Raw genomic sequence first — 26,074 nt, forward strand, 5'->3', positions numbered from 1 at the left:
AGGAGCTGCTGGGTATCACGAGTCACCTGTTCCCATCTCCTACTGTTTGCACTTTGACAGAATGAATTTGCAGAGCCCGTTACAGCCAAACCTTTATTTTTCATCATTGGTGAGCATTGTCCACATTCTTGTGTCTCCTTTGAAGACCTTGTCTTGTACTGGCAGTCCTGGGGCTCTGTGATGGTGGTCCCAGGGCATAGCAATATTTTTGCAGGCACTTTGGGGCAAAGCAGTTTTGGAGGGCCAGGCTTGAAGACAGTGCTGGAAGCTAGAGACAAGCCCACGTTAGAAAGAATAGTTCAAATTAGAAAGGGCTGAAATGTCATGAGCTGTTCTTACGGGATTGCAGGGGAAGGAGCAAGACATCGCTGGTTAGGGCTTTGAAATCTCACTGCATCCGTTGCTCCCGTGGGGTTTCTATCCTTCTGGTGAAAGCTTGGAAACTTTGAAACTGGACTGTCCCTGGTCTTGGGTCCCACTGGTTTACAGAGCATGGTTGTCTCTGGGAATTCAGATCTGAACACATCCACTGAGAGTCAGGTGCAGTGACTGCAGGGGCTTCACACTTGAGGCTCCAGTTTTCACCACAAGGTCAAAGTAAAAGACTCAGTGAATTAAATACGATTATTGAGTATGGACTGCAACAGAGTCCTGGAGCAGGAATGAGGCATTTGGCTCCACTGGAGATTGTTTCTGAGGATTAATGGTGCTGGCCTGGTTCATAGCTGATGTTCTGTTGTTACTGCAGAGGTATCACTACAAATGCTCTTCTGTTGACTTGAATCTGCAGGACATCCTGGAAGGTGGCAACTTGCGTGTCCCGCTGCAGGAACTACACCAAATGATCCTCACCCCTATCAAAGCTTACTGTTCCCAAAACTCGAATGCGGACGAGCACAGCCGGGACCCAGACTCGCATCACCCCTCTTCCCTCATCGGCTCAGACAGCCAAGGGTCTGACTGCAAGGACTCTGCTGCAGGGGCGATGCAACAGCACCATTTGCCAGGATGTGAGGGCGAGTCTGGGGGGGCCCCTTTGCCCGAAGGCGATCTGCCCGGACAGTTCACGAGAGTGATGGGGAAAGGTGAGTGGCTGTGACTTTTTATTGGCGTCCTCACTAGGAATAACTGGTTCAGAGCAGGGTGTGTTTGGTGACAGCACCGGCAGCAGCCTTTCCATGTGCCTCTGCAAGCCACAGACATAACAGTGGTTTTATCTGAGGCCCCATCGTGCTATACAAACCCCTCAAGAGATAAGACCATGCCTGGAGAGGTGGGCAGTGATTTCCGCAAAGGGCAGCCAGAGAGGAGGCAATGGCACACGCATTATCATCCTCTCCTCTTCCTCCCTGTTCAGCGGGGAGCCCTGGAGACATCCTGCCGATCCACAGATATGTTCACAGCATGGGTCCACTGCAGCATCTGCAGGCTCGTCGCGTGAGTCCAGCTGGTTTGGTTTGCTTCAATGGAGATGACTCAGCCCTGCGAAGCCTCTGCACAGGCCACCCAAACCCATGAGTCCTGGTGACTCATGTGAGCAGAGGGCCCACGTGAAGGCCCTTGTTGCACTGTCACCCATTTACCCAGGCAGATGCTAGTGTGAACGTGTCCACATGTTATAGCTGCTTGGCGCTCCTGAGAGCTGCAGCTCTGCGCCTTCCTCCAGCATGCCATGGAGCCGGGACAGGGAGCACGCTGGAAGGCAGGGTTGGAGCAGGGCTTTTAAATGCTGCTGTCATGCTGCTCTGCTTTCTAATGGCTCTGCTTTGGCCCGTAGCATTGAGGGGCTGGAAGGCAAGGCTAAAGACCTCTAGAAGAGCTGCTTGCTTTGAATGATAGCCGGTATCACTGCCTGCCCGTCGTCTGTTAGGAGCTGCCAAACTTCCTTGAGTCATTTGATAGCCCGGTGGTTGGGTTTGAAGGAATTCACCTGTAGAGCAGTTGCTTCTGTGCATGGTCCTGCCAAAAGGAGGGAGACCTGGGGCTTGGCCTTCCAGTAATGGAAGAGTTGAGGGTGGACTGAGGCTTTTTCTAATGTTCATCGTAGAGGTGGGGAAGGAGCTTTGCTGGCCTCACAGCAGAGGTGCCCAGATGGTTTAGTGCTTCACTGGGTCTCCGTGGGCTGCTTGGCCTGGGGAGAGGCAGACAGCCCTGGACTCACTCTGCTTGCACGGAGGAAGCGCTGTTGAGTGGGCTGCGCGTGAGCCATCCTGAGCACAAATCATATGGGTCTAAGGCCCCTTTTAAGCCCCAGTTTAGGCACAGGACATCCAAAATGTTCTGCTGCTGTCCCCTGCATGCGGTAGGGTGCTGTTGCAATGCTTTGCATCAGGCTTAAGCCACTGTCACTGTGTCACGTGCCCCTCTGGGAGGTGAACAGGAGGAATGTGGAGGTAGGGGCTACCTTCACATAGCATATACAGTGTGGTGCTGGCACTTTGGGGCTAATTTGGGCACGTCCTAACTCTGCTAGGTGGGATCTGAGGTGTAGATGCTTTCTGCATGGAGGGAGATCTCCTTGGTGAAGAGAGGAGGGGAGACTCTCATCTGCAGGCTGGATGGGAGACCTGCAACAGAAGGAAACTTGTCAGAATGCCACGAAGAAATGTCAGTCCTGACCCAATTTCAGACCCTTTCTGCAAAGCGTATATGAAAAGTTGTTTTCTATATAAAACTGCATGAAAAAGATGTTTTCTATATAAAAATGCGGTGTAAAATTTCTCACCAGCTAGCTGACTGCATGCACAGACCAGCACAGGTTTATGGCCCCCTTTTAAACCCGCTGATGAGTTCAGCTCTGTCTGTGAGCCCGTGGCAAATGCCTCCGTAAAGGCAGGAAGCCGTGGGTACGGCACGGGTCCCGTCAGAACGAGCCGCTCTCCTGGGCCATCCCTGGGAGACGTATCCGTTCAGCTGAACGAGAGCTCGTGTCAGGAGGAGCTGCCGTGCGGAGAAGGCAGCGCTGCCCGGCAGGGGAGGGGAGCTTTCTGCAGCCAGCGCCGCCGCTATGAGAACAGGCGAGACTCGTTTCTCTTGAGCGCTCGTGGCCTTCCTCTGCGAATTCATTTGCACTCGCTTTTATGGCGTTGGTTCAAAAAGAGGCTAAAACCCTGCTGTCATCAATAGCTGCGGGAATCCATTTTCAGCGGGGGCAAATTTTGGCCACAGGAGCAATAGATCTTAGAGCACGGTCTTCTGCTGACAGCGCCTTCTGCCCATTACAACAGGAAGAGGGAAGGGGGGGCAAGATTCTGCGCTCCTGATTTGCTCGCGTCTAATTTTGATGACTTAAATGGTGTTACTCTGGATTTACACCAGCGTAACCGAGAAGAAAATCTGGCCCTAAATATAGAATGGCATGGCAGGAATCGGGGCAGGGTGTTTTTCCTAGACAAATGACCCATTGATGAGAACATCCATCAGATAAGTGAAATAGGATGTCCGAAACATTCTTTAAAAACCCCAAAGCCCTGATCTCGGCTCAGTATCCRCATTTCTGTTTATTTTTTCTTCTCTTTTTTTCCAGTATGTACACAACTTTTAGTTTCCAGACCCGATGAAGAGAATATAAGTTCCTATTTACAGCTCATAGACAAATGTCTAATTCATGAGGTGAGTCGTGACAGATCTTATAAAACTGTTGTTCTCATCACTTAGAGACTGTTTCCAAAGTGTCTGTTTATGTAAACRTTTGGGTTTCTAACACAAATATTTTTGGGGGTATTAATAGTAATTCTGACAGAACGGGGCTGGAGCAGGCTGTAAATCCAATATGGTGCGCAGAAACGTTGCTCCCCCTGTGCTTGCATAATTGCAAAGACCTGGAGCAGGGAAATTCATCTTGCTCGTGACAGTCTGATCAGCAGCTGGATGGAAGAAAATCCCAGGACGAATGTGCATGCGGTTTCTATCAGACGGAGCAAGCGATCGCTTGGCGTTTCTAGGCTCTGTTTCGCAGCACATGTTCTGCGATTTTGCAACTTGCCTTTTTGCGCATCTGTTTCTGATAGCCGCTGCCTGGCGGATCTGTATTTACCTTATTGTCGCTCGGGGTGACGGCGTCCGAGTCTGTGCTTGATAGGTCACAGGTCTCCGGCGCGGTCCTGCTCTCTGACGGGGAGGGATAGCCCTGTCTCCCGTGTCCCGCAGCATTCGTACCATGCTGGCTGCACCTGGTAGTACAAGCTGCTTCACGTTGCCCGGCCATATGTCCGGGGTCAGGAGGAAGCTTGCAAACGTCTCACCAGAGCTGCAAGCTTTAAATGCTTCTCAGTTATTTGTTTATAAAAAAAAAATACGCTGTCAAAGCACAAAAGCAAATCTCATCTTGAGAGGACTGGGAGCAATTTAGTGGCTGCAAACCCCAAAATGTGCAGTATGCCAAGTGGAAGAGGAGGGAGACAGTTCCCAGCCCCTTTCGCCTGCAGCTGAGGTTGGTGCCTAGGAAATAAAGCTCTTTGCAGGGCCTCGGGCCATTTGTGCAGAGCCCTGATTTGATCAGCAGATCTCTCCAGGGGCCAAGCACACGCTCACAGGTAGTCTTGGATTGAGTTGAAACAGTTGGATACCGGGCAAAACCCTACCACTTTGTCTTGGTTTTTGACCTGTGCTCCCGGTCGCCTCTGTCGATGGCAGCAATAACTGCATGGGGTTTGCAGGACACTGAGCTGTCGGCACGCGTGTTCTCAGCGTACATTTGGCCCCTCGAGATCCGGGGCGGTGGCACGGGCTGCTCGGTTTTGCCGTGAAACGGTCAGCTCACCGGCCCGTCGCGGCAGCGGTTCTCTCTGAGCCACGCGCGCAGGTTGGATGAAATGACGGCTGCTAATTTGTGGAGCGTTCCCACCTGCGCCTGCGTTCCCAGGGATGGCGTGAGAAGCTCCTCTCACCTCTAGTTTCCAAACGCAGCGAGATTTCTTTTTTTCCCTCGACGCCCYGCGGTCAGACCTGAAGTCACCTCGGCGCCAGGAGCTGCGGCCGCCCTAGCTTGGCGACTCTTCCCTCCTCCCTCTCCCTGCCRTGTCTTTGTCAGGCTCCCGAGATTAATCCAATTATCCAGGGCGGCAGATGAGGCTTTTCTTAGAGCGTGGCCTTTCAAACGTCGTTGCAGCTGGGCGGACGCAGCTGGGACGCGTGCCGCGCTCCCGTTTTACGGGAGAGCTGGCGGAGAAGGGGGCCGAGGGGACCTTCGGGAGCTTGTCGCCTCCGTCCCCATGCCCCATGGCGGGATCAGCCGGGCCCAGGCCATTCCTGAAAACCTCTGGCGACGGAGGCCGCGTGGGCTCCCCGGAGAGGCCGCTCGGTGCTTTCTGCACCTCCCGTTAGGAGGGGTTAAACCTCTTTTCCGCCGCTGGAGCTCCTGCCTTGCCTAACCCCGCGCGGGCGCTGAGAACGACCGCTGCGGTCCCTTCGCCGGGCAGACCGCTTTGTAGCATTATAGAGAAATGGGAAAAGTGGAGCAGCAGCTCCCTGGCAGAGAAAGGGAGTCTCCGGGTATCTTTTTCCTGCATTTGTTTTCTAGAAATACAGATGAAAAGAGCAGGATATAGGCCCATGGATATGGGTCTCCTTGATGCTCTACACAGACAGTGGGAAATCCTTGTTTTTTTAGCTAGCCTGGCCAAAGGGCTACCTGGAGACCATCAGATCCTGCCTAGGCTTTCTGGATAGCCGTGCAGGGCATTGCTAGGGGAGCRGAGGTATAAAAAGGAGTGAGGAAGGTGGGAAAGGTGAGGTCGAAGCTTGGAAAGACACAGCCAGAGCTGCAGAGGGGATTCRTTTGCAGGGGCGTCTGGGATAGACGTGGCGATGCCGGATCACCCCATGCACGCGGGGCAGCTAGCGCAGGTGCCTGTCCTGGAACCACTGTCTGCATCAGCTCCTTCGTAATCAACACAAGGAGAGAGCGGTTCCTCTGGAGGGTGATGCGGAGCAATCACGGCAGGCAATAATTAGCCTCCGAGTTGTCCTCTGGAGACCTCGGCTTCTCTCCGTCGGCAGCGCAGAGAGGCTGGGTGTCTAAAGTTAGCGGTGGTGGGCACGTGACAGGCGGCAACAACCTGGATACGCCCGTCACCAACACCGCTTGCCCGTAGATCTCACGCATTTCAGGAGGAGGAGGAGATCTGTCCCCTGCGTTGGTGAGACCTTCCCCTTGGAGAGCCTGGGAGGTGGTGGGACTCTCATCCACGGTCACCTCTGGCGAAGGGTGTCAGAGCCAGGAGCAGAGCTGAGGTCTCCTGCACCCGGCCCTGCTCTGCAGAGCTAGAYGGGATGGGGAAGCTGGGACACAGGACACCGGCGAGGAGCTCTACTTTCCAAATCCCAATGTTTTCCAACGCCGGCGATATTTTCCAGAGCTGTGTCCAGAGGGTGACAAGCCCATCGGCACCTCCCGGCAGCGCTGGGGAAACGCGGGGGAGGCAGGTTTTTCAGGAGACACCTGAAAGCACGGCTGTGCCGGGCTCGGCGTTGTTTGCTCTGGCTGCGAGCCCTCAGCGCCGTTGGTGAATCTCGGGCTGAGCACGAAGCTGGGAAACCCCGAAGGGACCGGGGAGGATAAAGCCCAGGGCCGTGGTGGCCTGGGGGGCGGCTTCCTGGAAGCAGCTTTGCTGCCCGGTCCGCCTTGCGGGCGGCTGCGAGAGGGGTCGTTGCCCCAGCGCCGTCCCCGGGCGCCTCTCCTGAGCCTTCAGTCCGCCTGCAAGACGCCGCCTTTGTCTGCGTGTTTTTCAGAGATCTCAAAAAACGGCGTTTCTCTGCGGCGCTGCCGGGCGCGCGCGGGCAGGGGCAGGCAGGCCGGTGCGTTCGCACCCGTTAGCAAACGGAGCTGGTGGGGAACCGGGAGTCTGCGCTGGGACCGAGTCACGGATTTGGGGGCTAGGGGGGATATCTGTCCCCAAGCCCCAGCATGGCTGGATTCCTTCTAAGAAGCCGTATTTACGCTTCGGCTCATGGTTTTTTCATTCAAAAACAAAAGGGGTTAAAAGTTAATAAAAAGTAGATAAAGAGAATGGATTTTATTTTGCTGTTCTTAGTAAAACGGCTTTATAGCCCACGTGGAACCTCATTACGCGCTCGGGTCTTTGCAGCGACGGAGCCAGCAGAGCCGTGGCAGCCCTGCGCGTTCCCTGCGCTTCGGTGGCCCCCCAAGCCCCGAGCAGCGCTGCATCGCTCTATCCGCATCCCGGGGAAAGCGGGGCGCAGGCAGGCGAGCGGCGGTTTTGGCCACGGGGAAAACCCTTTGGGGAAACCCTTCTCCGCTCCGAGGGGCCGGGCGGTTTGCAGCCTCCGGGGCCGCTGCTCTGGACGGTGGCGCGGGGGGAGCTGCTCGGGGCTTGTTTTCGCCGGCCAAGGTGGGTAATTCCTTGAGAGGGAGGCGCGGAGGGGAAACGTGGGAAGCCGGAGCTCGGCTCATGGCCCTGCCTGCTCTGGGCACGGGAGAATTGCTGCCTGTTTTTCTTTATACGCACGTATATGCATCCTTACTCGCTGCGTCGAGAAAATATTCACATTTTCTGTTTTTCTCTTTTTCGGGCAGGCGTTTACAGAGATACAGAAGAAAAGACTGTTGTCATGGAAACAGCAGGTGCAAAAACTCTTTAGGTCTTTCCCTCGGAAATCCCTCCTGGAGCTGTCAGGCTATCGGCAGCAGAGGAGGTACGTGTGGTTTCGGCTCGCGGAGGGGGTGAGCCCGTCGCCCGGGAGCGCCCAGGCCGGGGTGCTCTCGCCTGGGGCCGGGGACGCCCAGCGGCAGGGCCGGCCCCTGTGCCCCGCTCGCGTTGCGGGGCTGCGTTTCGGGTAGCGGTGCCGTCGCGCCGCTGGTTCGTGTTGCACGGCGGGAGCCGCCCCTGCGTTACCTTGTACCTGCTCCCAGACATCTCACGGCTTAAATCAGGCCGGAAGCAGGGGGGAAGCACAATTATACCCATTTTACAGATGTGCAGCTCACTCATAGGGAAATTGAGCGAGAGGAGAGGTTGAAAAGCTGCAGAAATGGAAGCAGGCCTTCGCGAAGAGGGGAAAATAGCAGTAAGTTTGCTTTCGCGCTTGGTCAGCACCTGCGGCACCAATTCCCACGCCGTTACCCTGGCTCTGAACGTCTCCCCGGTGCGTACGGCTTCCCAGCTGCACGATCCATCCGCGGCCCTTGGCGGCTAGCCTGTGTCCTGCCTGCTGGCTTCCCTTCCAGCTGGTGTCCGTTGTTAATTAGGTCAGTGCCAGCGTTTCACCAAAATGCAGTCAACTGGCGGAAAAATTTGAAGTCTACACAAGGTGCCGAGACTTGGGGACTAGTCAGAAAACCTTGGGTAGGGATGTGGTGCGAACACCGTGTTTACTCACCTCCCGGACAGTGCTGAATTTCAAGTGATCCTGGAAAAAGTTTGGACTATTTCAAGAGCAGGTATTTTTTTAATCAGTTCAAACAATAACTTCAGCCGTTTGTTTCATTCCGATTAGTGTATTTTGTTGCAATCTTGGGCAGGTTATTTTTTCTCTTTGATTTTTTTCTCAAAAAGTATTCTGCAAATCACCGGGAGTATTGGGAAAGCAAGGAATTAAATTCAAAAGGAACGTAAAAAACAACGAATGCAGAGCTGGTGAAGTTTTCCCCAGTGAAATGCAATTAAATATTTTGGAAATGAAAACACTAACAAAGTTCTCCGAAGGAAAAGAAAGAGAAGTGACAAGAGCAAAGGGTTTCCGCCAGACCTGTTTGGCTCAGAAGCAGCCGGCGCAGCGTTTCGGCCGCGCGCCCAGCCAACCCCGGAGGCGAGGTGGAGCAGCTGCCTCCGTCCTTTTCCCAGAGCCGCCCAGGAGATGCTCCCGAGTCTCCATACCAARACGTCGCTGGGCGGTGGGGTGACCGGCTGCCCCCGGGCCAGCTCCCACCCTGGTGCAGTTGAAGGAAGCTTTTGCCCCCCGCTGCGCGCGCCGGTGCGGAGGCGGCATCGACGCGGTGGGGACGGCGGGACGGCCGCRCTGGTGCAGCGACGGGGTCGCTTGAGCCGACGTGCTTCGCTTTGCCGTTGAGACGGGCTGAGAGGCAGCGTTCAGCCGACAAGCAGGGACTCGCTGCATCCTGATTGCCCTAAAGCGTCCCTAAGGGATGGGGAAAGCTYGTCACAGGTGAATGCAGTAGCTGGAAGCGTCAGGGCGTGAAGCACGGTACCAAAGACGCCTGGCACGGTGCCTTAGCCTACGGCAGCTTGCCGCTGGCTGGGGGAAACGGGGATACGCATGCAACGAGCTGCGTGAGTCCTGCTGCTTCCGGTGCCTGCGGGGAGGCCCAGCGTGTTTCCGCACCCCTTCCCCAGGCCTGGGGCTTCAGGGCTCGGAGCCTCAGGCCAGCTTAGCCCAGCGTCGCACCACCTAAGTGCGCAGAGCTTGCTCGGTCCAGGGACATCCTGCCCTTTTTAACACAACCGGCCAGACCCAAGAGACGAGCCGGGGAACCCGCTGCAGCGATGCCTRAGGCGTTCGGCCCGGACCAGCGCAGCTCAGCGTCGCCCGAGCGTGGCCAGGGCATTTCTTCGGCGAGCTGCCTCTGGAAGCGATGCGGCTGCGTTCGTGCAGTGGCGAGGCCGAGCCGACGAGCCGAGCTGCGTTGCCCCGCGCCGGTGGCACGGTCGGTCCGCGGAGCCTAGGACGTCGGCGCAGACGGGGCTGCTGTGCGTTTCCCGAAGCAAAGCGGGCACGGTGCTGTTTTGCTTTTCTTCTGCTCTCTCCGCTCCTGGGAAGCTGCAGACAGAGAAGGCCGCGTGGCCGGTTCTGCTTTTCTCGTAGCGCTCTGAGGATTTAATGGCAAGACCATTTTTTGGACGAGGTTTAAAGAAACTCCGCTGTATTTCTGCCTAGTAAATCTATCCTGTTCTGGGAACCCAGAACGTTAATGTCTTCTGAAGCATGTTTGCAATAGCCTGCACGAGCTGGAGAGATTAGGGCTAAGAGGAAGGTGAGCTGAAACATCTGCGACGGTGATTAAGTGCTGGAGAAGGGCAGGGTGAAACAGCAACCGTAAGAGCAATAGTAGCTGTGCCTTTCCAGAACGCCGCTATCGTTCGTTGTGTTTAAACCTGATAACGGCGCTGCAGCCGTGCTGCCCAGCTCTTTATGTCTCCCGCGCGCTAATCGGGCAAAGACATAAAGACGGCTTTGCGCGGTTAGGAGACCTGCGCTGCAAACACGCTTGTTTTCCAGGATTATCTGGTTGCGCGCGTGCCGTTCCTCTGTGTGTTTGTTTTTAAATGCAATATCCTGTTACGCAGCAAGAATGTGTAGGAAGAGGTAAAAGGTAAAGGCCTGGGCCGAATTACAGGCAGAAAATGGTCTGCTGGCAGGGCCGCGGCCCGGTGACGAGGATTCCCCTATCAGCGCTGATGCCCGGGGTCCCCGCTCCAGAGTCACCTAGCTCCAAAGGGAGCAGAAATCCGTCTGCCAACGCGGCCCCTCTCACAGACGGCCGGGAGCCCCGGCCGCCCTCGCTCGACCCCTTCGCAGGTTGTCCCCGGCCTGGGCGGCTGCGCCTGTGCCGGGCTGGTCCCCACCAGGCACCGTGACACCAGCAGGCCTGCGAGGGGACGGGGCGGTGGGAGGGATGCCGGCGAGACTGGCGCCTGCCTAAATTCGATGCCGCTTGTCTGCGGCCGCACGATCGTGGCTGCAGGCTGGGGTTTTGCTGACCTCAGGGAAACAGCTCCGGGTTCGCCGCGCTGAGACGGGAACAGGTCCAGAGCCGGTTCCGCCTGCTGCCCGCCGGCCTCCTGTCCCCACGAACGTCAGGCTCCGCGTCCCGGCTAGGTCGCGCTGTCCTGATGCGCCGAGGACGCACGTTTCGCGGGCTGCGAGTTGTGCAGCCCGTCTGCCCTCCCGCTCCGGATGCCTTTAAATTCCATCAGCGCTTCCCCGGGGCGAGGAAGGTGCTAGACACGTCGTGTCCCCGGGAGGGAGCCTCGGAGGCCGGCGAGCCCCTATTTAGCACTTGTCGCGTGCGCGGGTACATGCAGTCCCCTGGGTGACGAGACGCAGCGTGTCCCATGCCCGCGGCTCACCCCGGGAGGAGGCTGCCTCCGTTCATCAGCTCCTGCTTTGCTTTTCCTTTTTTCAGGCTCAATTTCTAAAGGAAGGGAGGTTTAGGTGATCAGGCTGTGCGTGTGCCTTTCGCTCAGTCCCTCCTGCCAAAATTTGCTAATTTTGGACTTGTTTGTTAGCTCATTTGAACCAAATCTGATAGAAGGTGAGACGTCTCGGAGAGAACCGTGTGCGCACAAGTTTGGTGAAAATGAGCTTTCTGGAAAGCGGGGCAGGAGGGCTGGGGGAAAAGCAGCATCGAGCCAGGGTCCCGTCGACCCTTCTCCGCGGCTGGGGGAAGCGTGGAGGCGCCCGGATGTGCCGGGAAAGCTCCGGCCGTGCTTGCGAGCCGTGAGTGGCCGGCTATTGCGACAGGAGCTTTTTATATCCGCCGCGAGCCGGGATCGCGTCGGGGTAGCCAAACGCCCACGCTACGTCCGGAAACCCCGGGTGGCACCTCGCAGCTCGCCGCCGCCTCGGCTCTCGGCGAAAGCAGGTCGCTGCCTCCCTGCTGGCGGGAACGTCCCACGGATTCACCCCGGGAGGGCCCGTGGGATTTTGTCTCGGGGCGGGAAGTCGGAGCAAAGCCGGCTGCTGGCGGCGGACCGTCCTTTGCAGCCAGCACGCGCAAATATGATCCATCTGGTGGCGAGCTCCGGTAGGGCACCGTTGCTCAAGCAGCGTGACGGGACCCTTGGGAAGTTTTGCCGTTAAAAGCGGAGCGGGCCGAGGCTGCAGCTCGCTCCGGCTGCGCCGAGCGCTGCCTCCGCCTGTAACCTCGCAGCCGGCTCGAGCGTCGCTCTGCGAAGGCCTCTCGCTCACGCGCGGCTTTCCCTTCCCCTCTCTCCCTCTCTCCGCCTTCTCCGCAGCCGAGGCTTTGGCCAGTCGAACTCCTTGCCGACAGCTGGCTCTGCAGGTGCAGGAATGGGCAGACGAAACCCCCGGCAATTCCAGATCCCCTCCCGCAACCTCCCCACCGCCCGGCTGGGGCTGCTGGGGCCCGGCGGGCTGCTGGGCACGGCCCAGCGCAGCGCCGCCGCCAACCCCGCCATCCTCAAGCAAGGCAGACAGGTTGGTGGGGACGGGGAGAGGCGGGGGGCGAAGCGGGTTTCGCCGAGGAGCCCGGCGGAGTCCYCGCGGCGCCGCCGGTGGCTGCTGTGACGCGGGCGTCTGGACATCTGCCGTCGCGGGAGGGAGAGGATCACCCCCTTTGCTAAGATCGGGTTGGAAYGGTTTCTCTGATTTTCCTCGTCGGACTAACTAGGCTGGATCCTTTTATTTATTTATTCATTTATTTAAAGCCAAAGCAGCGGGAGCCGTTTGCAGGCGTTTCCTGTTTGCGCTCTCGGCGGCGCGGAGGGGCGCGGGGAGGGGGCCGCAGCCGGAGCTGCCGCTTGGTTTAACCGCGACGCCTGCTCTCTCGCTTTCCGCAGAACCTCTGGTTCGCCAACCCCGGCGGCAGCAACAGCATGCCCAGCCGGACCCACAGCTCGGTGCAGAGGACGCGCTCGCTGCCGGTTCACACCTCCCCGCAGACCATGCTGATGTTTCAGCAGCCAGGTAGGAAGCAACCCTTCGTTTGCCTTTTGCTTGTTCGTCCCCTCGAGATAACGAGCGTACGTCGCGTTGCCACAGCCGGGCCGGCGAACCCCGCCGCCGGTGCTTCGCCGGAGCTGTCACAATACGTCCCTGCACGCTTAGAGCAAAGCTTTCTTTTTTTAAACCGTGCGTTGCGGGCGGGAGCGGCGCTGGGCTGGCTGCAAGCCAGACTATGCAAGCTCAGTCTGTCGCAATCTGACCGAGATATTTTTGACGCTAGTCAGATTACTGGGTTGATTAAACTGGAGACGTCGCTGGAGGGATTTTGACCCTATATATAACATCTCGACTGTGCTAGTGCCTTACATAGCTTCCTTCTGAGAGGCTTTATGTTACGCGGGGAGCGTTGTAGCTCTTCGATCACCTTTTTTGTTGGTGCGTGGACTGGAAGACCCAGTGCGGAGGATGTGACTTCATACACTGGAGGGAAACTCTTTTTGTAATGCGTGTTAAGGTAAATGTTGCCTTATTGATGCTTCCTGTTTATGTGCCAAGCACTTCAAAAATGCTCCTGTGTATTGGAGCATCCTATGGTTTGGGGGAGTTTCTGGCTGAACCTCAATCCTGCAGGGTGACCTTCCTCCATGTGGGGACGTTTATGCTTTCTTTCTCTGTAAAGCACTTCATTAGCTTTTTGAACATGACTTTTCTTACTAGGTGCTTATTGCAACAATTTCTATTGGGGGACAGGGAGTTACTAAATTAAATCTCATTCCTAAGCTACCACCAGGGTTTCAGCTTGGCAGTTCCCTTCACTCCATGTGTATTACATGTCTGCAGTGTTTTAACTGTCTCATTTCGGTGGCAAATGTCTTGTAGCAAGATGGTGTCTGTTCTCGGGTATTGATTAAACACCGGTGCAAGGACACATTTCTGCAAGCACTGGAGGAGAATAGATAGTTTTGCATGTTAGACTGCACTGAACGAGGGCGCAGAAGGGTTACAGAGCGGCGTTGCCAAAGATACGGACAAAGTCGCGACGAAAATGAGTAATAATATGATGCTGGGTTCTCCAAACACTTTTCATTCGCGGATCACCAAAGACTTTGTAAACACGAATGAATGAATCCTTTAATACTCGCCAGGAGGAGGCAGGGCTGCGCAAACAGGTAAACCGAGCGCCGACATCGCCCGCTGCTCGGTCTCGCGGGGGCCAAAACCCAGCCGGTGTCGCAGCGAAGCACCACGGGTTTCTCAGCTCTGGTCCCCTGTGATAACAGGTCTCTCTGAGCGCTGCGGGTGATCCCGTGGAAAGCTTGGCTTTGCTGCTGCTGGCGCCGGAGCTGGGCGCTCGGACGCAGGCTTTGCAGCCCCGAGCAGCGTGGCAGCGAACCCGGCACCTTCTGGACCTTGTCCCACGCTCCCGAGAGCCTGTGGCCAGGAGGAGTTGCCATGCATCAGTAACAGCAGCTACCTTCACAGCTCCCTGTCCCAGATTCTGCTCTTTTTAAGGTATATTTTAGATGCCTGTCCACTAAATCACTAGTGCAAATATTACCCGCAGGCTGAGAGTCTCGGCCTGGAGAAGCAGCAAGTCCTCCTGCCCCAAACCCTCATCAGGGACGTGGCACGGGGGACCCTGACCTTGCTAACTCAGGGGGGCTCCAGGTTGGCCTCCCTTGAGGGTCGAGTTAGAGGTGGACCCAAAATCACGAAATCCGTGAAGGAGCTTTTGTGCTCTTCAGCGCTTCTTCTGCAGGCAGTCTTGCGAGGAGGGCCTGTCTCCTCGGATTAACAGAGCGAGAGGAAACCTAATGGGTCTGCTGAAATTAAAAATCAAGCCCAAAGAATGAGGCAAAACCTTTCCACGGCCCTGAACGCAGTGGCCGTTTCTTGCCTGAGATCCTTCTGTGCAGCTCAGGGCGTTGGACAGAGCTGAGTACAGGCTTTGGCTTCACACGTGTGCGCTATTTAAAACCAGCACCAAAACTGGTTTGTCCCATGGACTGAAATATCACCTAAAGTAGGGACGCATATCAGTTACCACTCCGGAGGCATTTAAGGAAATACCGGGGGCTTTTTGATTTTGTGTGGATTGAGCCCGGGTTGAAAGGCCTCCTTGGAGAACGAGAGAAATCAAGCCGTACGCGCGGGGGGGCTCTTCCTCCCGGCGGTGGGGTCCTCACCCATGTGCAACATCCAGGCGCAGGGGGAGACGGCTTCTGTGCAGCACCGGGAGTCCCTTCTTCAGGGCTCTGCTGGGCCACGTCTCAGATAACCCCCCCCCCCAAAGGGGCTTCTTTCCACTTCTTCGATTTCGGTTGTGCCTAAGGAAAAGTGGCTCAAGCGAAGCCCGGAGCCCAGGCTCCTCTGCAAGGCTCCGCAGCACTCGGGGACGTGGCAGCAGGGATGTTTGTCAGCCCGCTGGGGATGCTGCCGCTAGCCGGGCTTCGCGGCCCGCCGCAGCCGCTGAGCCGGGCGCGTTGGAGCGGCGCGGCAAGGCTGGTCTGTGCTGCCATCCCCCGTCGCAGCGCGGCAGCGGCGGCGTCCGAGCGCTTAGCCCCGCGCGCTGCCTGCAGCGCCGCAGCCTGCGAGGCCCCGGGCAGGAGCCGGGCCGCGCTGCTCCAGGCGCTGTACGAGCTCTGCTGACTTGAGGCAACCTCTGCCGAGGAGCTGAGACGCAGCGCCGGGGAGAAGCGTGACGGCGTGCCGCGTGCGGATGGGCAGCGAGGGACGGATATTCAGCCCCAAAGATGCTCAGCCACCTCGCTCCGGGGCGGCTTGAATGTTGGGCATGAACGAGCCGTTGGATGAAATGCAGGATGCGCGTTGGGAGCGAGGGGGAGAGCTCTGGCTCCTCGCACGGCAAAGTGGCCGCCGGCCTCTGGAGTGGGGAGCTTTGATTCCCCTTCGCAGCGCACCCGCGGCTCCGGCGCTGCAGCCGGCGGACCTGCGGCTCGGGGGACGCTCTTCCTCTCCCACCGACACGCCGCCGCGGAGGGAGCAGCTTCCCTCTCGGCTCCTTTCGCATTCACTGCACAGCTGCTCCGCCGGTCTGTGCAGACCTCGGAGACCTTTCCATGTGGCATTTTCACCCGCGACCCAATGTGTAAACCTGTCATTTCCACTCCCCTGTCGCGGTGCCGTGGAGTTCTCCCCCATTCACACCTTACTGTTGAGAAACTGCTCCGAGGGGGGAAATATAACTATTTTTGCAAACTTCTCTGACCTGAGATGGTTACATTTGAAACCCAAATGCTGTGCAAGTTCAGCAATGCCGTAAGACCGGCCGGGGACGTTAAGCAGGTCTTTGGCTTGAGTGGTGGGGCCGACCCTGGTCTTCTGGGTCGCGCCAAGAGGCTGCGTCTTGGGCTTGCGATGCTCCTCAGCGTGTTATTTCTGTACGTAGCRTTGGGACAGCGAGCGGAGGCTGCCGTGCACTGCGGGCAGCCCGCAAGGCCAGGGGTGAGGGTTTCGTGGCTCRCCCGCGCTGCTTTGCGGCAGGCGAGCGGGCTGGGGCGCGCCGGCGAAACGAGAAGCTCCCTTGACGCCGCGGTGTCTCTCCCTTGCAGAGTTCCCGGTGCCGGTGACGGAGCCCGACATCAACAACAGGCTGGAGTCCCTGTGCCTGAGCATGACGGAGCACGCGCTCAGCGGTGAGCACTCCCTCCTCCTCGGGCTCCTCCGGCGCATCCGCGCGGCCTCGGCCGAGCCCCCCGGCACCTGCCCCCGCTCCGCCGCCCCCAAGGGCTGSGACAGCGCCGGGCTGTGAGCGCCGGGCCCAGCGGCACGGCTCGGACGGGGCTGGCCTGGCCTCGGCGCGCGGCTCCGCTGCCTCAGCAAGGGGTAGAGCCGAAAGCAGCGGCTGAACCCTCCTACTGTGAAGCCTGTGCTGCTTAGCCGCTCGTTAGCCTGCTAACGACGGTGAGCGTTAGCTTCCTAGWCTCTTCCTAGTCATGGAGAAAGGCCCTGCCACCAGCGTGCTGGGACGTGTCGCAGGCTTTGGAGTGTTCACCCTTCCGCCACCAGTATCCCCAGTGTCGCCAGGGGGTGGGCAGGCGYGGGGCTCCCTCGGCTCCGGCGACACCGGCAGCACCTCGCCCGCGGTGCCGGCGGCGCTGGTGCTGGCCGTGCCGGGACGTCCATGCGGGCGAGAGCGGGGGCGAGGGGTCGGAGCAGCGGAAAGCGCCTGCCGCCCCCGGACGGCGCGTCAGACCCGCAAGCACGAGCGACGTCCGCCCCGGCGAGGGGAACCGGGAGAAACGGCGGCCCAGGCTGCGAGGAACGGCGAGCTCCGCTGTGCCGGCCCGGAAACCCGCGCCGCTTCCCAACGCCCTTTCCCCAGGGCCTCCCCAAAAAAAACCACGCATGCCTCGTGCCCTGAAATCCACGGACTGCGTCGAAGCGGTGGGAGGCACCGCGAATCGGAGCCTGGGAGCCCTCCCGGAAAACGAATGCCGCCACGCTCCCGGGGGAGAGACCCGTCGGCGAGGAGCGCGGAAGGCGGCTGGGCCCTCGCGGTGCCGCGGCAGCGTCGCTGGCTGCCGAAACAAGGACGCTCCCGCCAGCCGCCGAGCGAGCGCCCCGGCCAGGCAGAGCCCTGCTGTTCCTCCGCAGGCCTCTCTTCCTCCCGGTTATTTTTTCCAGGTCGCATCGCCCCAAGCCTCTCCAGACCAGTCACGCTATAAACAGCTCCAAAAAAAGAAATAATAATAAACCTTCCMAAAAAAAAAAACAAAAACAGCGTAACAAACCTGTTTGTTTTCAGTCTTGAGCCGCCAGCGGCTGAGCCGAAGGACGGAGGCGGCCGCGAGGATTCGGGCAGCGTTGCAGGCAGCGCGCTGTCAGGGCAGCCGCTCGCCTTGCCGCCGCCGGAGCTGGTGACGCGGCCGGCGGGAGCRTGCAGGCTCCTGCCCTTCCGCCGAGCTCCAGCCCTTCATCCCAACGGACCGTGTCTTGCCACCAGGGCCCCGAAAGCCCCGTCCTTGCAGCCGCCCCCGCCCCCCCCACCGGGATCCCCACGGCTGGGGAAGGGCTTGGTCGCGGCCGCGTTTTTGGCCTCCGCTCGTGCTGGCTTTTGGGCACGTCTCCGTGCCGGCAGCTCCCGCTGGCCCCCCCGGCAGCTCCTAACTCTCCGTTCCTCCTTGCAGATGGTGTCGACCGAACCTCGACGATCTAGGAGCCGGTGCGACGGTCGCAACGCTGGCCGGGAGCGCGACGGCTGCGGGGCCGGCAGCGAGGTGTGGGCGCGCGGGGGGGCTCCTCGGAGGCGGCCCGCAGCTGCCCTCTCGCTCGCTCCTTCTCGCTCCTGTTTTAATTTTGTGAATGTGTAGATTGTCCTTGTGAACATATCATTAGAATTGGAATTTGTGTTGTCATTTATTACATCCATGCTGGCTGGGGGGGGAGGGGAAACCATGATGAAAAAAAGAAAAAAAAGGAAAAAAAGAAAAAAAAAAAAAAAAAGGCGTGGGAGGGCGGCGGGAGGGACCGCGGCAGGTGAAAGCGCTGGCAGATGAGGTCTGAGGAGAGCACCGTGGGCAAACCCTGTTTCTGGACACGGACACGGATGGGTAGTGGTGCAGGGGGTGGCTCCCAGGCCCGGCCTCGGCCCTCGCCGAAACACCCTTGTCGTGGCCCCGAAATTCCCGTCTCRTATCCCGCTGCGCTTGCGGCGGCGTCCAAAAAGGACAAAATAATAGTAATAATAACAATAATAATCAAATAATCCCTTCCTTTGGAGGCGAGGGCAGGCTGGACGGAGGGTCGCTGGCGCGGCCCCTCGCAGGCGGTTTATCCCGCGCGACGGCGGGGAGCGCAGGGGAGGGGGGACAAATTACGTGGAAGCGAGGGAGCGTGGGATGTGTTTTGGGGAGCTCGGGCGGAGCCGGGAGGGGGAGGCCCTGCGGCGGGACGGAGGGGACTCGGAGCGCTCGCAGATCCGAAATGGCTATTTATTCCTGTGCTGAGCAGAGAAACAGAGGTTATCTGAGCGTTAGATATATTATTTTGGMTACGTGGCTTGTTAACTTGCTGTGGCTGGTACCCATGATGATGTCTGTTATTAACAACCACCAAACACTTCAGTTCTTTTTTTTCTTTTTCTTTCTTTTTAAAAAAAGCTTATTTTCCATTGACGGTGTATAGGTTAAGAACTACTTAGTTGTGTTTGCTGTTTCTTGTTTTTTACCTAAAAAGAGGCTTCGGTTACACTTTGGAAGTCCTTCCCAGCTCTGTCCCAGGCCTGTATTGAGTGCAGGTAGCAGAGCGCCATTTAAAAAAAAAAAAAAGAAAAGAAAAAAAGAAAAAAATCGAATCCTAAAATAAAATAAAAATTATTTATATAAAAAAGAGGGGGGGAAAAAAAAAACAGTTGCGTGAATGAGGCTGTGAAGTCGACTCGTTAGTAATAAAGCGGCAGTGCCTTTCTTTTTTGTATTTACCCGTTTCCCCCCGGATGCAACTGTTCTGTAGTAGCCGAGCGCCGGATGCCGTCAGCTCTCGGCCGGGGATAACGTCACTCTGTAGTTGCGTTGCTTTTTCCTTTTTTCCTTTTTTTCTTTTTTCTTTTTTTCCTTTTTCCTTTTCTCGTGCTAGCTGAAGCCGTGCGTCCTTGGCATCTCCGCAAGTTCTTCCAGAGACGGTTGTTTGCTACACTACTCTCAYGCATGAGGTTTTCCTGGTGCTGTTACCCTCCGCCCCGGCGCAGCCCCGGCGGAGGCGGCGGCTACCCAAGTGTCCTTGGCTGCGCCCGCGCCGCCGCCACTGCCACCGCCGGGGACTCCGGGCCCCCGGCTCGGCCCGCGGGTGCTCCTGCCTGGAGCGGAGCGGAGGCGGCTCGTGGCGTAGAGCAGCGGCGTCGCAGTGGGCTGCGCCCCACGGCCTCTGCGCTGGGCCCTCCGCCGAGCTCAGCTCAGCGTGGCTCAGTGTGGCTCGGCTCAGCCCAGCTCAGTTCAGCCTGGCTTGGCTCAGCTCAGCTCGGCTCAGCTCAGCTTGGCTCGGCTCAGCCTGGCTCAGTCTGGCTTGGCTCAGCCCTGCCCAGCTCGGCTCAGCCCAGCCCGGCTCGGCTCAGCTCAGCCCAGCTTGGCTCAGCCCAACTCGGCTTGGCTTGGCTCAGCTCAGCCCAGCTTGGCTCAGCCCAACTCGGCTCGGCTCAGCTCAGCCCAGCTTGGCTCAGCCCAACTCGGCTTGGCTTGGCTCAGCTCAGCCCAGCTTGGCTCAGCCCAACTCGGCTTGGCTTGGCTCAGCTCAGCCCAGCTTGGCTCAGCTCAGCTCAGCTCGGCTCAGCCCAGCCCAGCTCAGCTCAGCTCAGCCTGGCTCAGCTCAGCCCGGCTCAGCTCAGCCTGGCTTGGCTTGGCTCAGCCCAGCTCGGCTCAGCTCATCCCGGCCCTGCTCAGCTCAGCAAGGCGGCGCAGCCTCCCGCATCCCCAGCTCGGCCCGAGGCGCCCCTGCCTCCCGCGGCGGTGGCAGCAGCGGTGGCGGCAGTGAGGCCGCGCTCGCGCCGCTGAGGAAACCCCGCTTTTCCTTTGAGGTGTCGCGAGGCGGCCGGCGGGGCCCGGCGCTGCCCTGGCCGGGGCGCGGGAGCCACGGGAGCCGCGGGAGCCGCGGGCCTGCACCCGCGCGGGGCCGAGCCCCGGCCGCCTCGCAGCCCCGAAGGACGAGCCGATACTGTGACTTACGGCCTACAAGCGGTGCAGGAGGGAGGCGCCGCCGGGCCGGGGGCRGGAAGCGGCGCTCCGGCCGCCGGGCAGCACGTGCGGAAACGGGTCCCGGTGCCCCCTTTCCCCGTGCCGGGGTGCAGAGCCGTGACCCGTGTTTTAGGCTTTCTGAATGTGCCTGATGAAACGTAGATCCTGCAGAGGTATAATTTGCACACAGCTATGAGAACACTAAAGTTGATTTTATACAAGTCATCAGAGTTTGCAAAGTGAGTTTTATTTTTTGTATTCCTTTATCTTTACTTAAAGGTGAATGTGTATTCCTCTGGGAGGAATAGGAAGAAAAAAAACAAAAAAAAACAAAAAACAAAAAACAGGAATGTTAATAATGTTAAACAGAATACTTCCTCCCTTATTAATATATAACCCTTATGTATTTATGCATATTGTAAGCTTACTTTAAAAAGCTTTGAACTCTCTTCTGTTGCATGCCGTTTCCGGGCAGACTTTTATTGTACATGCATGCCTTAGTCCTGTTTTTTCTGTACAAAGTTAGTGCACAAAAAAAAAAGAAATATTTTTGCCTAGTTAATGTTGCCAAGCAATGCATATTTTTTAAATTTGTCATATATGGAAATAGCATGTTTGTTACATGTAAAAGCTTCCCRATATAAAGAAACACTAATGTTTGGAGATGCTGGTCTTTGCAAGTGTACAGTTTTCAAATGTTGTTACCAGTGAAACACCCTTGTGATTTAAACTTGCTACAATGTATTTATTACTCATTTCCTCCCATGTAACTAGGAATCATGGCTATATTTCATATCAACGTTATATTGAAAGTGAAGGGAGATGATTAATACAAGGTTTTGTAACACTGGGGTGTGTTGCCTTTTTATTTCCCTCTTTTTGGCAGGTCGGCAGCTGGTCACTTACTTAAAAAAAAAGATGAAACTGGCCCGGCTTGCGGAATGAAAAAAAAAAAAAAGTGGAGAAAACCGGTTGCTTAGTTTTACAGGATGGTTTCATTAGCTTTATACAAAGCCCGTGGCAGGAGGCGAGCGCTCGCAAACTCGCTAGCGTTGCACAGGCAGTGTCTAACCCCGATTCCCTGGGAGAGGAGCGGGAATCGGGGCTCTGGTGTCCCTGAGCCCCTGGGCACTGGGCACGTTCCCACGTGCAGCCAAGGGTGCAGCRGCGCACGGGGCCAAGAGCCTCGGTGTATGACTGCAAAGGCGTTTGGGTTGGGTTGGCCAGTCATCTCCTTGTAGACGGTTGGACCATTTCCCACAGTTTCCCCTCGTAAACCCGTGCCGACTGCTCCCGATCCCCTGCTAGTCCTGGCCTCGAGCTGAGGCTGACCAGCTGGTGGGTCCCCAGCTCTTCTTCCTGGCCCTTCTTGAAGATAAGGGTGATGTTTGCRCTCCCTTCCAGGCCTCAGGAACCTCTCCCCATCGCCAGGACCTTTCGAAGCTCATCAAGGGCAGCTTGGCAACGCCATCGGCCAGCACTCGCCATCGCTTAGCCATTCCCTAAGCTGATCCTCCTCCACCAAGGCTATGTCCACCTTGCCCTGGCCTTTTCCACTGGTTTCAGAGATGATCCTTGAACACCAGCCAGCTCCCCCAGACCTGTCTTCTCCCCAGGGCCGTATCCCATGGGAATTTTCCAAGCAGGTCCCTGAGCAGGCCAAAGTCTGCTCTCCTGAAGCGCAGGCTGTGCTGCTGCTCTTGCCCTGCTGATCCACCACCTCGTGGCTGCTGCAACCAGCGCTGCCCCAACCATCCCATTCCCTGACCAGGTCTTCCTTGGTTGCGAGCGTGAGGTCCAGCCGAGCACCTCTCCTCGTCGGCTCCTCCATCACCTGCGCGAGGAAGCCACCATCAACGTTCTCCAGAAACCTCCCACGCTGCTGGGACCAGGTTCATCGTGGTGTTTGCTCCCACCCGCAGTGGCACAAGGGCCCAGCTCCACCGCCCTGGAGCCGTCTTACACTTCACCAGCTCAAAGCGGCTAAGAAAAGCATTACTTAAAATGCAGCGAAATGCCTTCTCCTTCCATAAACAGTTTGCCTTTCCACGGACGTGGATTTCAAAGCACGTGTTTGTTGCACTAATAYAGAATGAAAAGGGAAAGGGGGGGGGGGGGAATTTCCCAGAATGGAAAATTGGAGCTGAACAGGCCGAGAAGGCTCCAAGGAAAGCTTGCTGCAGCCGAGCGGTTAGGAAGAGCCGGCAAGCCGAGCACTGCGCTAAGCCGTGGGCTCGGGCCAGCCCCCGGAACGCGTCCGACCACCGCGCGCCCTCGCCGCTCGGCAAGGCGAGAGCCGGGCCGGACACGGCAGAGGGAGCCACAGGCCTTCGCCGAGCCCTGCTGCCYCCGCGGCGGGGCTGCGCGCCGGCTCCCCGCCGCGTGCTTTTGGCCGCGGTTTTGTTTTTAATTCCTCTCTTTGCCCCCTTTGCGTGCACATCCGAGCACGGCCAGGGCTGCAACCGGAGCTTGAGCATCGCTGGGCGGACGAGCCGGGATCCCGCGAACCCRCTGTCACTCACCCGGCTGCTTCCTCATCACAAAGATCTTTCTCCTTCCCTTCATCCCTCCCGCTGCGTTTTCTCCCTGCAATATCGCCCGCTGCCCTCCTGGTTCACCGCCCAGGGGAGAAGAGCTGCCGGGAGGCCGGTGAGCGAGGGGCCGGGGCCACCAGGTGCCCATGTCTGCGTCCCGCTGCCGAGCCGCCCGTGATAACATTGCCTGGCTCTGCCRGGCGGGCGAGCGGCCAGACACGCTGCTCCGGCCCGTCTCCTCCGCTCCGTCRCACACGAAACGCCCGTCGGGCCACGAGCGCTGTGCACAGTCGTGCATTTGCTGTCCCCATCAACAGTCCAGCCCAAGACCTATCAGATGGAGCTTTAATTTCACACGCTGGTCCTACCCTGGTTTGCAGCTTCATCCTGCAGGAATTTGCCAGAGTTAAAGGCAAAGAAATCAGGGATTTTGTACCAAAAAGCCCCTGGGTTTCCACATGAACAGTCAGAGCTGTAACCTAGCTATCTGTCAGGGCTTTTCCCAGCTGGTTAGGGTATTTGTCAGGGCATGACGTTTCCTTGGGGACAGGCTGGACTGAGCTGGCAGCTCTCACGCCCATGGGTGTCTCCATCCATGATTCACCTCCTGCACGACCCGTCTCGATCGCCAGCAGTGGGCTGTCTGCAAGACGGTGCTTTGAGGAGGAAGTAATGGGCTTTGGGCTTTGAAGCAGAGGGCAAAAATCTGCAGCCACCCTGGGAGCACACAGGGAACGCAACTGGGTAGGGGATGTCTGTGCTGGCTTTCCAGGAGGGACATCCATCCCTCCAGCAAGTTCCCCCTAAGGGACAGCTGGGACCGAAATCCGTCTGCAGAGCTCTGCAATTCCCTGTTCCTAACATCTAGCCCATCTGCATCCAACTCCTTTTCCCTAGTGGTTTTGCCTAGGGGAAACAACCATCCACCAAGGAGGTTGTAGAAGGGAATTTATGCAGAAGGGAACCCAGAGCACTTCCCACCATGAAATATGCAGTACCACTTAGGCAGGAGACCACGGGAGACATCTGTCCAGGAGAAGACAGCTCAGGTGGGTGGGGGCACAGAGGACATGCTGACATGAGGTGGCCACGCTCTAAGCACAGGAGCCCTGGGAGGTGACTGAAGTATAACCGTGCACCTGGAAGTGAAACGCAGAGGGAGAGGACCAAAAAGGCTGTGCTAAGGCACCGGGGGTACGTGGCAGTGAACCTCAGACAAGTCTCTCTCTGCACTGCATACACGAGAGATGACTGCAGACGCTACAAAGAAAACCACGGAGAAAAGGAAAAACAGAAATGAGCTGCTTGCATGGGTGACACTGAAGAAAACAGCCGTGAGAAGCACCACGCACCACTGAAGGTGAGGAGGAAATTAATGCAGCATGCAGTGAGACAGGCGGGATCTCGTGGGAGGTGGCAGTGGCRGGACAGGGACTTGGCTTACAAGCTCCAGCGACACTGCAGACTTACAGGCAGGTGAAAGAGTCCTCAAGCGGAGCCAGGCAGCCGAAGAGCAGCTTCAAAAATCCCAAGAGCAGGGCCAGCAGAGAACGTGGTGAAGCAAAGGGACCCGTTGGGTACAGAGGGCTACGTAAAGTGAGCCGAGTGCTGCGTTCAGAGCACATCCAGGTGAGGCTTTCAAAACAACGCCGTGAGCTGGGGCTTTCAGTCATGGAAGGGTTTGTCACTTTAATAACACGGTTCGGTTCTTATACAGATCTTGGTTCTCATCTCTGCCCTCTTTAAGTTATAAACCCTTTCAAGCTCTATCATGCAGGCAGGAGAGCCGAATACTTTTTCCCCAATGAATGCAGAGATCTTCACATGATCACAAATCCAGGGAGGCTCCTTGAAAATCCCACACCTAAAAAAACCCATGGGGAATAGACAAATTCTTGCAGAAATGCCTGTTTTGACATAAAGGCTGTTTCCCACCACAGTCACCAGCTTTAATATACAACCATGAGAAACAGAAATAACTCAGCTTCATGACAAAGAATTCTTAAATAAAATAAAAAAATGCTTCTGGGGGTTCCCACGAGATGGTTTCCAAACAGGACAGTCCACTGAGAAGAAACACAAAGGGCTGGAGGGGGCTTTTGTTCGTTCCTCCGTTTCTGGCTGCCACAAAGTTCACTCTCAAAAAACGCTATGCCAGCAGATGCCCCATCCTCGCCTGCAACCCCAAACCGTCTCTGGTTGCCTTTTCCCCACCCAGGCCTGGTGTTTTATCCCATGCTTTGACCCAGAGACGTAGGTATGAGATTACAGAAGTGATTGCCAACTTTCATATTAATTTCTTCCAAATGGGTTTTCCTCCCATTTTCTCATCCAGGCTGCAGAAGAACCCAGGCCAGTACAGACCCTCACAGCAGGGCAGGCTCTTCTAGCAGGGCAGTCCCACCTCCGACTGCGGCATGGGCACCGTCTCGCCCCTTGAAGCTGCCATGCAACACTGAAGAGCAAGCGTTAGCACGAAGGTCTACATGGGGGCCTCACACCACCAGCATGCACAGAGCCACAGAGCCCCAGTGCCTGCCCCGTTCCCTCTACACCATCCATCGACGAGGCTTCGGCTCCCAAGGAGCCTGGGCGCTGGAGGTCAGTTCTTGAGGATGTCTCCCGGAATACTTGCATCCTATGAGGGCACCAAGGGCCAGGTGGTTGAGACGGCCTCCCCACCCTCACAGAGCAGTACAGCAGCTGCTGGCACAGGCTGAGCTCATTGCTGGACTTTGTCCACAGCAGGGTCACCCAACCAAGCTGAAGAGCAAGACTTTGGTTTCAAGGTCTCTTGCTGCACCTGCTTCATTTCTGCCATTTGGGTACGTTTGTGGCACTGGCTGCATTTTCATCCCCCCTGTTGGCTTTTGCCCACTCCAGAAAGCCACCACCGTGGCTGCAGGGCAATGCATATAAAAAGCAACCTGCTACTGTTTCCCTCATTCGACGCTTGTCTCCAGCCGGGTCACTCAAGAATAGAGGCCCTGGATTAGAGAGAGACCTGGCAGCGGTGGGAACAGGCAAATGCCCCAGCAGAACAAAGCATGATGASAGCCAGYGATGAGGGCTCCAGGAGGGCTCACRAAGTGCACAAGAGGACTAYGAGCCCACACAAGCCTYGAYGCTTGCAGCTGAGAAGATTCACAGATGCTCCAAACCAGCCACTGCTTCCCATCTTCCCCGTCCCGACACATTTGCTGCGGACTCCCCTCTGATGTCGAGAAATCCTGATGGAGGATGCTT

At 57.4% G+C, this 26,074-nt stretch overlaps 1 protein-coding gene across 3 annotated transcripts in view; it reads left to right on the plus strand.

Annotated features, from left to right (window-relative positions):
• The window catches only part of SAMD4A (sterile alpha motif domain containing 4A), a 128,474-nt gene extending 110,502 nt beyond the window's left edge, over window positions 1-17,972 (plus strand). For 2 of the 3 annotated variants that reach the window (XM_026056130.1, XM_026056131.1), the window contains 7 exons: window positions 791-1,085; window positions 3,527-3,612; window positions 7,538-7,656; window positions 11,937-12,138; window positions 12,501-12,627; window positions 16,179-16,262; window positions 17,757-17,972. In XM_026056130.1, the coding sequence (XP_025911915.1) occupies window positions 791-1,085; window positions 3,527-3,612; window positions 7,538-7,656; window positions 11,937-12,138; window positions 12,501-12,627; window positions 16,179-16,262; window positions 17,757-17,785 (942 nt within the window). In that variant the 3' untranslated portion in view covers window positions 17,786-17,972. Of the gene's footprint in view, window positions 1-790; window positions 1,086-3,526; window positions 3,613-7,537; window positions 7,657-7,935; window positions 8,029-11,936; window positions 12,139-12,500; window positions 12,628-16,178; window positions 16,263-17,756 lie in introns of those variants that run through there. The other variant, XM_026056132.1, reaches the window with a different exon arrangement.
• The last annotated feature ends 8,102 nt before the right edge of the window (window positions 17,973-26,074 follow it).

This window comes from Apteryx rowi, unplaced genomic scaffold (genome assembly GCF_003343035.1).
Source record: "Apteryx rowi isolate R43461 unplaced genomic scaffold, aptRow1 scaffold_13, whole genome shotgun sequence".
Classification (NCBI taxonomy): domain Eukaryota; kingdom Metazoa; phylum Chordata; class Aves; order Apterygiformes; family Apterygidae; genus Apteryx; species Apteryx rowi.